This window comes from Thamnophis elegans, chromosome 1 (genome assembly GCF_009769535.1).
Source record: "Thamnophis elegans isolate rThaEle1 chromosome 1, rThaEle1.pri, whole genome shotgun sequence".
In the NCBI taxonomy this organism is placed as follows: Eukaryota; Metazoa; Chordata; class Lepidosauria; order Squamata; family Colubridae; genus Thamnophis; species Thamnophis elegans.
This window is the reverse complement of record NC_045541.1, coordinates 121,634,417-121,649,337: the sequence shown is the minus strand read 5'-3', so window position 1 is coordinate 121,649,337 and position 14,921 is coordinate 121,634,417. Positions and strand designations below refer to the sequence as shown.

General features: G+C 36.4%; 1 protein-coding gene across 1 annotated transcript in view; it reads left to right on the top strand.

Moving 5' to 3' along the window:
• C1H15orf41 (chromosome 1 C15orf41 homolog) overlaps positions 1-13,974 on the top strand; it is a 137,604-nt gene extending 123,630 nt beyond the window's left edge. The window contains exon 11 of the mRNA XM_032231450.1: positions 13,099-13,974. Within this exon, the coding sequence (XP_032087341.1) occupies positions 13,099-13,213 (115 nt within the window). The 3' untranslated portion in view covers positions 13,214-13,974. The remainder of the gene's footprint in view (positions 1-13,098) is intronic.
• The last annotated feature ends 947 nt before the right edge of the window (positions 13,975-14,921 follow it).

Here is a 14,921-nt window from a genome sequence, read left to right as displayed (position 1 = left end):
GAGGTTCTATCCCTTTGACTTCTGTCAGCATAACCACATGCACATACGCAATCTCACATATTTCATGTTTTCAATTCAGGTCATACCCAGTCCTTTGTGTTTATGTTAACCCTTAATAAATGCTCCCCCTAACTAGGATGACTTTTCCCCCCCGCCAAATATCTGCATAGTGAGGAGTGACAATTATTCTCTGTGATAGAAGAAGATATTGAAAAAAAGGATTGCAGTCCGAATATTGTATACCACAAATATCTTGGAAGATTAGCTTAACATTAAAACATTAACATTTCTTTTTTGAAAATGGTGATTTTCCTCTTGAATGTAACTTTTTTTAACACTTAAATGAAGTTCTCTTTTCCTCTGTAACTGCCCCTTCATTTCCATTTTGTTCTCTCTCCATTACTTAGCACAGTTAATAGCAATAGCACTTAGACTTATAGCCCTCTCTAAGAGGTTTACAGAGTCAGTATATTGCCCCCAACAATCTGTGTCCTTATTTACTGACCTTAGAAGGATTGAAGGCTAAGTCACTCTTGAGCCATTGAGAATTGAACTACTGGCAGTCGGTAGAATTAGTCTGCAATACTGCATTCTAACCACTGCACCACCATGGCTTAGTACTTAGACTTATATACTGCTTCACAGTGCTTTATAGTCCTCCCTAAGCAATTTACAGAGTTGGTATATGGCCCCCAACAATCTGGTTCCTCATTTTACCCACCTTGGAAGGATGGAAGGCTGAATCAACCTTGAACTGATGAGACTCAAACTGCAGGCAGCCGGCAATCAGCAGAAGTAGCCTGCAATACTGTACTCTAACCACTGTGCCATCAAGGCTCTTAACCTTTCCTCTTACCTTACCAGCATACAGCATTTCCCTCTACTTTTTAATCTTTCAGCTAGAAAAAAAGGAGCAGATCCATACTTGTGTGTCTTGAGTATTTTACATATGTGAGCGATTTACACAAATTGAAATATGGATGGGGCAATCTTTGTGGTGGAAATGGTGCATTAAGAGCCAAGGTGGGGCAGTGGTTAGGGTGCAGTACTGCAGGCCACTTCAGCTGACTGTTATCTGCAGTTCAGCGGTTCAAATCTCACCGGCTCAAGGTTGACTCAGCCTTCCATCCTTCCGAGGTGGGTGAAATGAGGACCCAGACTGTGGGGGCGATATGCTGACTCTGTAAACCGCTTAGAGATGAAGCGGTATAGAAGTCTAACTGCTATTGCTATTGTGTAGGGTTTTTGTTCTCTCTTAACTTTTTGACAGGGTTAATATTTGGCCTTCTTTTCAGATAAATATGGTAGAAACAGGAGACATTGGCAGCATTCCGATCAGCCACCATTCCCTTTCTCCTTTTCTCATTGATTCTTAATTTTTTAAGTCTGATTTTACTGAATTTTAAGAATAAAAAGAATGAAATAAATCTCAGCCAATAAACAATGATTTGAGAAATCTTCTCAAATTAGCATCATTTGTTTATAGTTACAATTTGCATATATCACTGAGATTACAGATTCTTTATTTGAACACAGCTTTAAATTATTATTTCATTGAATTAAAATCAGTGGATTACATTTTTAACGTAAATGTGTGACCATACAAACACAACTAAGTTGTGATTTAGATGATCAAAAAAATGCAATTACTTTTTTTAATACACGTTCTTAGCAAACTGCTCTAGCAATTATACTGAGAAGGAATATACAGCTTTGACTCTACAATATCGTTTTTGTCAGTGAGTGTAGAAATTATTATAGGCATGATTCTTGTCTTTAAAAGATATGACAGAAACTGAAGCCTCCAGAATTCCTTGTCCAATTTCATTTTTTATTCATATATTCATAAAATAGATCATTTTTGCTTTATTCTCTCTTATAGCACTAAATTATATGAATCTGGCTGAAAGGGATGGCTCTGTAGGTTTCAAGAACAGATTTCTGATTCTATATAATGACTTGTCATGATCATTTCAGATATGCCCAACTGGAAAAAAAATGGGAAAACAGTGTTTTATTGCAACCATGGAAATTCTGTAAGTGGTGTAGGATATCTGACAGAAGTATATCATATAGAAATATCAAATATAATACTAAATATCATTGGACTATATAGGTAGAAAGTTATCATTCAGAGAAAATAAACTAGAATTATGTTTTCCATTAGAGTACATATTATTTGAATGAAATTCATTCATATATATATATATATATATATATATATATATATATATATATATATATGAATGCATAATCTTTAGAATTCAGAAAGCAATGGAGATTTCCTTTTTAAAAGGTACATATTGTATACAACAATTATCATACATAATTTTTGATTAATTTTTATGATATCATAGAATGATTTGAATACCAAGCAATTACACCCACACATACAGTTATATTTATATGTGTGTGTCCCCCCCCCTCTGTCTATGTATCAGTGGTGGGTTGCAGGCAGTACAGCCCGGTATGGGCATACTGGAGCCTGCCTGGAGCACCAAGTACCGTTCCGATACGGTGCTCCAGAGAGCCCACCCACCTGGCCAAGCTACTTACCTGTCCTTTAAAGCCTTCGGTGCTTCTGCATTTCCATGTGGGCTCCGCAGGGCCCGTTCCAACCGTACCGGTTGGAACAGGATCCAGAACCCACCACTGGTATGTATGTATGTATGTATGTATGTATGTATGTATGTATGTATGTATGGTGTGTGTGTGTAAATTTAATCTGCTCTTTTTTAATTAACCCTTGTGAATGTTTTCTAAATATTTTGTTATAATGTCCTTAGGTGGTAACCAGCTTTCAAACTGTATATTTTAAATAGTAATAATTTTGCTCTATCTGTTGCCTTTTTTATCTTTGTATCTTTACAGACAAATCAATTGCAATTGCTTTATTTATCTTACTTCAAATTAGAGTAGGGTATAGGGGACGTGGTGGCTCAGTGGCTAAGACGCTGAGCTTGTCGATCAGAAGATCTACAGTTAAGCAATTCAAATCCCTAGTGCCAGATAATGGAGTGAGCTCCTATTACTTGTTCCAGCTTCTGCCAACCTAGCAGTTCAAAAGTACGTAAAAAAAGCAAGTAGAAAAACATGGACCATATGGGTAGAGGGAAGGTAACAGCGCTCTGTGCGCTTTTGGCTCTTAGTCATGCTGGCCAAATGACCATGGAGACATCTTTGGACAGTGCTGGCTCGTTGCCTTAGAAATGAAGATGAGCATTACCTCTAGATCTGAAAACGACTAGTACACAAGTGCAGGGGAACATTTCCCTTTCCTTTATGGTAGATGGGTAGCAGTGGTGGGTTCCAGATCAGTGGTGGGTTCCGGCCCAGTGTTCTCCACATGAATGCGTGCAGCGCATGCACACCTCTTACCTTCCAGCGACGCCTCCACAACACTCCAGCTGCTCGGCGGAGCATCGCACAGGCACTATACATGCCATACACATGTGCGGAAGTGCCGAAGGCTTTAAAGGACAGGTAAGGAGTGTGGGCAGGCAATGGGCCCTACGGAGCACTGTACCGGAACGGTACCTGGTGCTCTGGGCAGGCTCCAGTACGCCCGTACCGGGTGTACCACCTGAAACCCACCACTGATGGGTAGGGTAGGGTAGGATAAGATTTCTGTGTTCATTATTATATATTGGATCCATGTTCTTTTTTTAAAAAATTGATCCAAAATAATTATTTTATTTTTAAAAAAATTATGGTCTATTTCCTTGTGTCCATCTTTCTCTCTGAACACAGTAGGACTTACTTTGATCAGGAACATCTAGAGTTGTTCTGAATATGCCTTTATTGATGTTTTACTAATTACTAACTGTAATTGTTTTTTAATTTAGAATTCATTGTTGAGATGCTGCTATACAGAATAGTCCAATTCATCTCAGGATTTATGCTTTTATTTTTCATACTAAAATTACATGAAACAAATGCAGTCAGTCCAACAATCTGTTATACACTAGGATTGCCTATTCTGCTAAATAATTTTCAATATTTAGATGTGAAAAGCTCAGCATAACAGGATTTTGATAAATTTGAACAAACAAAATTTATGAGGTAAGTAAAAACAAGTACTTTAAAGAAACAAAAATGCCTAATAGTTATATAGTGTATACATTACCTGGAATAATAAATCAATCTTAATTCTCACTTTTAGTCCTTCGGTTTGAATTATAGCTCTTTTCATTGCTTGAATTTTCCATTTTTCTCCTGTTGCCATAGTGAAATAAAGTACCAAGAACAAAACTGGATTTTTTTTCTTTTCTTTTTGAACTTGGTTAAAATAATGGTTAATCCTTTATGGTTCCTTTTAAACATACAGTGAGAGTATCTACAACTGACATATTTAGAACTGAATATTTAGCCATAAAATACATACAACTTGTCCACTTTCACAGAGAAGAATTCATTTGCGTCAGGATCTTTTTCCCAGAGCTGTGCTTTGCTTTCCAGAATGTCTCCCTCCCCCTCTCCCCTTTTCAAAGTTACAGTGGCACTGAAAAAAGTAACTTACAACTGGTCCTCACACAACTATCACGCCCCTGCAATCATGTGATTACAGTTTGGGTGCTTGGCATCTTTTACACATTTATAATAAATCCAGCATACCATGGTCACATGATTGCCATTTTTGATCTTCCCAGCTGGCTTCTGACAAATTCAATGACAAAGATGAGTTGCAGTCACATGATAACTTGTTTAATGAGTGTGGATGATTTCATTAATGACTACAATCAGGACTGCTAGATGGCCTTTGCTAAGAGGGGCAGTCACATGATACCTTGCTTAATGATGACTTCATTTAGCAACAACCCAATTAGGTTTGATAAGTGATTACTACAGCTGTGCTTGTACATGGGGTGTCTGTATGTGAGTGTATTCAAATGTTTCTTGATATGTGAATTATGAACCCATTTAAAAAAATATCAAATATATGTTACAGCTTGAGAGTTGGCATACAAAATTCATAAAATTCAAAAATTATTATTGTTTTTTTGATGACAGACTTTGCACATCAGAGAAGTGTAGTCCACTCTTGTTGGGACAAAACTAAATTCCACTCCTAAACTTTGTGTTGTCCTGTTTCTGATGAAGCTACCATATTTGGGCAGCTAAGAGAGCCACAAAAATCTTTAACTGGATTCTGGTAGTTCTCCCATTTTTTGCAGCCAAACACAATTGTCCTGGGTTCTGAAGTGTTTTACTGTCTTGTGTGATGTATTTGATTGGAAAGTAACACAAAACATTTTTTTCAGCTAATACTGATGTGGATTTGCTTTTAGATGAGAATGTAAATATCGGCTGACAACAGTGTACACAAATAATTTAAATTCATATGCTTATAATGTGTACTAGGCAGAGGACAGTGGAGGAGATATTACTTCCCTCATTAAGTCCTTTTTTTTAAGGTCAGTGGAACCAGTAGGGGGAGATCTTTCTTCTGGCTAAAGGTGAATTGACCTGGTGGTGGGGGGGTGGGGGGGACTTTGTAGAAAACACCATTTTGGAATTGGCTCCTGAGAAAGAATTCATTAGTTAAAGCCTGGACTTAAAATCACCTCTAAATTGTGACACTTACAGCATGACACATGTGGTGAGGATGATGTACTTTTTGGCACATTTACCACCCTTGCTGTAGCTAGATCAGCCTCTCATAAAAGGAACAGGAAAGATATCCTAGCACTGGGCACTCAGTGGTTATTTAGATAATATCAGCTTGCACTGGCCTCAGGATGGCCTGTTAGTTCAAGCTTCAAAAATAAACAACTATTAATCACCCAGTGGCAAGATGAGTTGACCAGTATTTTTGGCTGTCTAAATCTCAGTTTAACCTTACTCAGTTGCTCATCTCATGGTTTCTGTCACCCTGGAAGTTTGCAGCCTGCCATTTCCTGAAATTCTTTCTCCATTGTATGCTTTTAGTTTCTAATTGTTCCTAGTGAAGTATCATAGCTTAGAACATGAAGAAGGTAGACAATAAGAAACTTTTGTGCAGTCTTTAAAAATAGCTTACTAGTCATAGATACTGTTAAATGAAAAGGAAAAAAATAACTAAAATAGGCTTTTTGTGGGGGAAGAAGTAAGTTTGGAAGCCTTTTATATATTTTCAACAGTCTGGGAGTAAATGTCAAAGGTAGACTTAACTCTGTCATCTGTACGAATACCAAACAAACAATTATTAAGTAGGGAATCTAAAATATAGATACTCTAATTATATAAGATCCATGAGCCACATCCTAAATTTGTAGGATCTACGTTGGTGATCATTGGGTTTTTATTAAAGTCCCTCAGCAAATTATTTTTCTTTATATCAAAGATCTATGGGACAGTAATGCAATATTATGATTTAACCTAATACACATAAAGAGCAAGTAGAGGTATGGATCTGAAATTTAGATGAAAATGAATTTGAACTTGCATACTGGCAAACATGATATTAGTGCCAATCAGGAGCACTGTGTGGAATTCTTCTGATTAGGGCGAGGATAGCCAGAGAGAGGCCTTTGTGCCTTCCCAAGATTTCAATGCAGCTCTTAGTAGTCATCCAGAAATGTTTACTACATTGTAATGTGTATTGGACTAGTAGATATAAATTATTACCTTTTACCGCATCACTGGAGGTCAATTGATTAATTTTCCAAGTAGATTATAGAAAAGACAATAGTATTATCTGGCAAGCAAGGAAGCAGGAATTCTGGTGGAAGATTGACAGAGGTAAACTAGGATTTAATTCACTTGCATTCTTGTTTACAAAATCCAGTTTTGTTCGCAGGCATCAACAGATCTAAAGATTATGCTTTCAAATTTTCAGTAGTACATCCATCTTCAACAGGCATTAAATACCTTTTACATTGTAAATACTGTTCATGATAAGATTGATTTAAATACACTGGATAACAAGGATTTTTTTCCCTGTACACTTTTGGGTGTATCTTATAGATATTTGCCTACTAATCAGGAAAATTAACCTGTAATTTAACCTGTCATGTACCGTTTTATAGAAATTTTCTGTTTATGCAAAATACATTCTTCAGTACCCATTGATTGTGTTGCACACATGAAAGAAACATACACAAATGTAGAACTGTTGTTGAAGCACATCCAGAATACCAAGTACATCTGGAATACTTGTGCAGATCTAAAAGTGGTGGCTCTGCTGCTTGGAATGCATCTTGGATATATCAAGTACTGTTGTTATTACATATGTGAACAGGACAGCCACACAAGAAATTCCATTATATTAAAAAAAATGGCCATTTTGAAAGAATTTCCTTCCAGGACAAAAACATTGAACATGAAGCACTTGTTGACCCAAACAAAGGTATTCTTTTCTCCGCAAATAGGCAACATCTTAAGAAACCCCAAAGACAAGATTAAGACCAGCATATGTATATGTATATGTATGTATGTAGGTATGTATGTATGTTACCCTCATAGGTCAGTTTATGAGGTATTTCTTGCCCACTCAATGTCATCCAGCACATTTTATGAGGAATTGAACTTAGATTGCTTCATACGTACTTCAACTCTAATTACAACATTAGCATCTACTGTAATGTTTTTGAGAACTATCAAGCATATGGGTGAGGCATAATAAATAATGGAATGAAGAACCTTGTAATTTATTATACTGTATTTAGAGAGCCAGAAAAGTGCAGAGGAGGACAGCCAAAATATGCATGGGACTACACCAATTCTTCTCTGAAAAATATATTACAGGTAGTTCTCAATTTAGAACCATTCATTTAGTGACCAAAGTGAAAATGACACTGGAAAAAGTGACCTATGACCATTTCTCATGGTCATTGCAGCATCCTCATGGTCACATGATCAAAATTCAGATGCTTGGTAACTGGTTCATATATTTGTATGTGATGGTTGCAGTGTCCTGGGGTCATGTGACTACATTTTGCAACCTTCTGACAAGTAAAGTCAATAGGGAAGCCAGATTCATTTAACAATTGTATTCTTATCTTAACGTGCAGTGATTCACTTAATAACTGAGGCAAGAAAGGTCGCAGAATGGATCAAAACTCAGTTAATAACTGTTTCGCTTGTGTGGGGACTGCCTGTCCTTTTTTTTTCTTTTTACAGTAAGCTGTTTCCATTCCTACCTATTCAATTTTCCTCAAATGAGTCCAAAATTGCACTGCTGAAATTCAGTAATTTCATCACATGCAGTTTGAGGGTGCCAGAAGGCTGCAAAGGGGTTTGTGGGTTGGCCAGTTTTATTCTAGTAAAGGATAGAGCCATGGTTACTTGTTGTGAGAACTGTACATGAAATCACCAGGTAGTAGAGACGATGTACTTTTCATTTGTTGGTGAATATGGACAGGAAAGTGTTACTGTATTCCTATTTGTATCGATTCTTACTTTAATATTCATTCCATAATTATTTATTTAATTTTAAAGAAACCGAGCAACATTTTGTGCATTTTTGGTTCTTGCCTCTTTATCCATGACTAACTTTTTTTTAAGTGCTGACAAAAGAAAAGTTAGTCACCAAATTGTGAAGCAGAAGCGTTAAATCTATAAATAGGTTTTCAGCACTTACTCTGTAATTTAGAGCCTGAGTTGGATTCTTCACATATCACATCTCTGCATCTATGAAAAATGGGGCTAAGACTCAAAATTTAGAAGGGAGGTTCTTGCTTCTATCTTTGACCTCTTTAATGCTTCCCATTGACACAAAAGGGGGAAAAAAGGTTAAATGACTTCTCAAATTAAAGCAGTAATAATTAACTACTGGCATTGTTTGTGATTTTCCGACTCTGTGAGCTAATGAGAGAGAAATTAATGCTTAGCAGCAGGAGTTCCTGATATTCAGTGCCAAATGCTAAATGTGCCAACAAGTTAATTTTGGTTTTAAGTACTTCACTTAAGTCTTTTTGAACAATGAATTAGAATAGGGGTTGTATTCATATGGCACATGTACTAACTTTAATTTACAGAAGTGTGTGGGTATGTGCATGCACATGCACTCTCAAAGCATGTCTCTATCATCATGTATCCTTGTGTGTTCAATTTGTTGTGTGTTCAATCACACTCGGTCAATACAGAATTCTGTTCCGTTCTATTTTCTATCTTATGAAGAGAAACAATTTGTGTAGTACTTAGTACTGTCACTGACTCAAAGACAGAACTACAATTGACTTAATAACCAGTTTCAGACCTGTTAAGAAACTATAGTTGTGGTTATGAGAACAGACTTGGATCGTGGGCTCTTCCTACTGTAGGCATGTCAAGTTTTAAAGAATTTAGTTTTCAAATTGACCACAATTCTCCAGCAATGGACTGATTAAATTCAGGGCAATGACTCAACTCTAAAAGCAAGCTGCTATGATTTGGCTGTTCCACTTCACACTAGAAATGCTAGCAGAAGTTCTTTTGTGAATGTAGGGAAGAAGTTCTCAAAATGGATATTTTGGCGCAGTTTGCTTGCACTGAGGCCTTTAAAATTAATAAGTACATTAGTGTTTCATGATGCTCAAAGCAAAGCACCCCTTTGAGGTTTTGCATAACTCTGCTTTTACACAGCCTTGACATAATCTGTTTCACTGGGAGAATAGATCATACACCTCAAAGTCACCAAGTCTTTGATTTTTCTCACAGAGAGCAGGAAAAGGTAGTTTGAGATCTCAAGGTTTCATACACTCCAGAGCTTCCAACAATTGCTAAAAATTTGCAACACAGCATACTGCACTTTTGATTATGAAATAGATGAAAACTTGAGTGTAAGTCCTAAATTTCAGTTTTTTTTCAAAGAAGAGAATGAAAACCTCTTGTTTTCCGTACCTCCAAAAGGGGAGGCAGGAAACCTTAGCATTGTGTAAGTTTTGTAACCATAGTCACTTTTATCATTTTCCTATGAATTTGGGTTATGCTTTGCCAAAGAACTTTAAATATGTGGCTACCAAGTTTACTGCTCTCTATATTATTACTGTACCACAAACCTGGAAATCATGCCTGTCTTAGTCACCAATTCATCCAATCAAGTTTCCTTTTTTGTAGTTCACAGAATGATTAGCTGGGTCAAAAAAAATCTAACCTTTTGGAATACAGTTGCCCATTTATTAATATCTGATATTACATGAGCCTTTATACCAGGATTGTATTGACCAGTCTACATCACATCATCAATCCCTTCTTCACTGGTCAGTCATGCAATAATAAATATTGAAGGCAAAGAGAAAAAATCTAGAGAAGAAAAGTTTCAATATTGCAAGTTCTGATTTAACATTTGTCATTTTTTTTCTCTGCCTGATGAGCGCATCCTCCATTCCAGCAACACCTTTCCCATCACATATCAACCCACAACATGGCTGACTGGGATAAGGCTCTTGTTCCCCAAATAAAACAAAGATAATCAGGTTTAGATGTTTGTATGACCCACTAATCCCAACCACTATCCCTTCAAGTATGTTATGCCAACACAATCGCTACTGAGATACTCTTTTATTCCTATCATTCTATAGGCAGACAATTGCCACATAAGTGGATTTTCCCGATAGCTCTCCCATTTAGGATAAAAAAATTATGTCAAAATATCCAGGATTGAGAATCCAATCTCAGTGATTTCAGGATGGATCAAGGAGGGAAGCAGGCAACCTTTTAGGGAGATCAATCATAGTAATCCATTGTAATTTCAGTTGGATGATTGGCTTTTCTAATCTGCCTCCAAATGAAGGGGCAATGGTCAACAAGCATGTAACTTGAAAACCACAGATTTAAGATGCTAAAAGACAATAGCCAAGGATTAGATTGGTTTAGGACAGTTCTTGTGTTCTTTCTTTCTCGCTCCCTCTCTCTCTCCATTTGTGTCTGTCTGTTTCTTGGTTTCTCTCTCCTTTCATTGGAAATCTCTCATAAGAAATATTTTGATAAGAAAGAAGATTAAAATCCTGCATGTGGCAAAGACTTTTGACTTTATGAAATAATCACTGATGTACTGGCAGGGCAAGTTTCATTGTTATATAGAAAACACTGATTTGCTATATCAGTGGAGGATGAGATATAGCAGATATCTGCTCAGTAATTGATTGATTGATTGATTATATCTATCAGTAAGGACATAGATTTTCTTATGGATGATCTAGCTCCAACCTGGTCTTCTAAGTCTTCCAGCAGTGCACACATTGCTGTTGTACCAAGTCCATCCACCTTGCTGCTGGTTCTTCTTCTTCTCTTAACTTCTACCTTTCCCAGCATTATAATATTTCCAAAGAGCTGGGTCTTCACATAATTAGTCCAAATGTTGGATTATAGAGATTTGTGTTTAATACAGAAAGACTGAATTAGAAAGCAAGCTTGTTGTTTTTACCTAATTCTGACCCAGTTTTGATGATAGTAAGAAAAAGAACCATAACTAATTTAATAACCCATTTACTTATTGCTAGAATAAAGCCAAAATAAGATTTTCCCTCACACACTGCACTGCATTTTTTTTATAAAATTGAAATATGGTAGCAATCCTAATGCAGCAAGTTGGTAATTGTGCAGTTTTTTTCCACACACAGCCATGTTCAGCTGTTTTTACAAAATTCAAAATATTGCCGAAATCTTTATGGATGTCCCTATTTTGTTATGTGGCAATAGATTACAATTCAGTAATCTCTTGACACAAATTGATTGAAGACCACTGTAACCTGGCCTTACTGCCAGTGAACATTTAGAAAGAATTATTTAGTACAGCTAAATCTACAAGGCTAGTCTTTATTTAGCATCTGTCTTTCTAAAACACCTGAGCTTTTTTTAAATGAAGGATGTGATGTCAGCACCGAGTACAGGCAACTGCTGCTGAAAACATTAGAAAGTAATATCTGTGAATCCTCAAATGGCAAAATTAAACATGGGGGTGGCAGAAGGTCCAATCTAAACAATAAAAGAAGCTAACTAGGTTTTATCCTTTTTGAAATACTTGTTCACTTGTCCTTCTGCTCTTGGGGCAAGCTCCTTCCAGTTGAAATAACAATATCTGATGTTGCCAACAGTTTTGATAGTTGCATTATCAACCTAATGACTGTTGCTCTCTTGAGACATTTCCATTATAGTTAAAACGTTTTAAGAAAAGCTGGCTACCTTATTGGCTGACTGTAGCACTGCGTGCAGACTATTACATGACATAGCATTGAACTTGTATATATGATCTCTTACAGCTCCTCCTATACTGTTGCTGTTCTTGGCAGCTTACCTAAGCTGTACAATAAATCTCAAAATGAAAAAAAAAAACACTTTTTGGCTTCAAGTTGTACACCCTGCCATGACATTAGATTACAAAAAGCTGCTCTCTTTTTAGACATCCTTTTACAAACAGAGCATCCATAATTTATGATTTCGCTGTAAAATTCTTGCAACACTACGCCAAAAGTATGACTCCCCTCTAATTAAATGCTCTCAAAAGGAAAAAAAGTGAAACTGATGTGCAAAACATCGAGCTGTACACTTTACACATTATTCGGCCTGAACTTCCTGGTAAGCATGTGAGGAATAACAGAACAGCAGAGTTGGAAGGGACCTTGGAGGTTTTCTAGTCCCACCCTCTGCTCAAGCAGGAAACCTTATATCATTTCAGACAAATGGTAGCCCAGTTGCTTCTTAAAAACCTCCATTTTGGAGCACCCACAACTTCTGGATGGAGGCCAGGCCTACAAAGACCTGATGGTAATCCGAGAAGTTGCTTGCCCACAATAAGAAAGCATAAAATAAAGGATAATTTGCCTTGATGGTCCTCCTACTAATTTTCAAGATGTGTATTAAAAATCAAACAATCTCCCCCCCTTTTGGAACTCCATTTTTTAAGCTCAAACTGTTAGGTGCAACAAATGAGCCTTCTGCTACTAGTGATTAAATATGATTAAGATTCTTATTAATCTATTATTATTATTAATCAGGCGAAGGCAAAATATGGAGATTACAGATTGTCCTTCCACTAAATGTAGAGTGAGGGTTTAATACTCCTATCTCTATAAAGTATTTTACTATTTTTCTGTGCTTCCCTTAAAATTTATAATTCTGAACGTTTGCAGATGATATATGTGATGGCTGTTCTGCATAATAATATCTGGTTGCTGTTGTTGTTTTGTTTCAATGTAGATTTGGTCCCGGATTAGTGATCTATTGGTATGGATTTATCGAGGAACTGGACTGTCATCGCAACCGGGGTATCTTGCTCAAAGACTGTTTCCCTACTGACATTGCTGTTCTTTGAGGAAGAATGGCTGAGCCATGAAGGTGGAAAAGACAAATCTGGAATTTTCCTGAAGTATAAACTACTGGCAACATCTGTCCTGAACTTCAGCTGAACTCTTACTGGCTGGGATCGCCCTACCACCTCTTTAGACAAACACGTCAAGAGCCTCTGTTTTACTTCAACCCCCTGCTGATGCAAGCAGCCAAAAAATACCGACACAGCCCAAACATTATCAGCATTTCTCCTCTGTCAAACAGTTTATAGATAGCTGTAATCTTTCTTCCTTCCGGATGGCTTCTCTTTGCACTTTCAACAAAAGAAGAAATGTGGAGGTCAAAAGGTGTGGTTTTTTAGTTTTCCTCCCTATAGCAGAGTCACCTTAAAAAAAGAAAATGTCTTCAGTCCCCAAAAAATTTCCTGTTAAATGTTAAAAATCTTGCAAATACAAAGGTAATTAATGTCAATCTCCATTTTCCCAGGCTCATTTTGGGCCAAAACAGGGTAAAAAAGAAAGTCCCTCATCGGTGCTTTGTTCTAAGCATGAATTTCTGGGCTTTTCTTGGTATTAGGCAAAACAGTTGACACTTCTATAACTATCTAGTGTTGTTGAAAGTGGAAACATAAAACTGTAGAAATGCTTTATCTTCAAACAAAAAGCTTTCCATATTGTTTCTTGAATTAAAACGTAGGCATGTTTTTATGGATTGTAGAAGATATAAAGGACATTTTAATGCAGATGTTTTAAAGCAAAATAAAGTGGGTCATTGTTTGAGTCTTGATCTTGTCCTGATAATCTGTCTTGCAAAGATATTTTTAAAATCAAAATTAAGACAAAGGATTTCTTTAGACAACATATTGTGGACATCGCCTAGAAAGCAGAGCTCTGGACCTTACATTTTTTATCTACATATTAAAGGTCATGTTCATAAGCATAGAAAATTATAGCAAAAAAGGGCATATACTCAAATTTAGCTAGTTGGGTCATATAGCAGAGATTAGCAGACCAGGATTATATTTTATAGTTGCTTTAGAGGACAGGTTTCCAATCCAATAACTTTTCAGGCCATTTTTTCCCTTAAAATCCTATAATAACACTATTTTTTATGATTTGAAAGGGTAAACTAAACTTCTATATTTTTTATCATTTAAAATTCTTCATGAGTTTGTTACAGTTTCAGGCTCTTTAAAGTCATTTCTGTCCTGCACAGAATTACTTGAAGCAGAACTATTCATTCATATCAGGAATTCTATGTAGAATGTATTTTAATGTCTAGATTGGTATGTATTCTAGATTATATATTTATATCTCCGGTATGCATTTTAGATTTAGCTTTTCTGCTATGACACATATAGAGTTCAAATAAAATATTAGAGAAACAGTACTGATTCATAATATACCAGAATGTATATGTAATAGAATGAGGCCACAATATAACTTGATCAACATTTTGAATTTGAATCTAGGAAGAAGTGAGATTCTGAATCCTGAATTTCTCTTGCTTGCTCTTTCACTTCCTTTTTTCTATCTTTTTCCTTTGGCCTTTCCTTCCCCCTCATTTCCCACAAGCCATTCAAATAGCATCTTTCAGAATATCTGGAATCATTTTTCTTAACATCCTTTCTTTTTTATACACATTTTTGCATTTATCCAAACATGTGTACACCAATATGGAATCCAGAATGTTCAGAGGCAAAGGGGGAATTAAAGTCTACCACTTCACTTTAG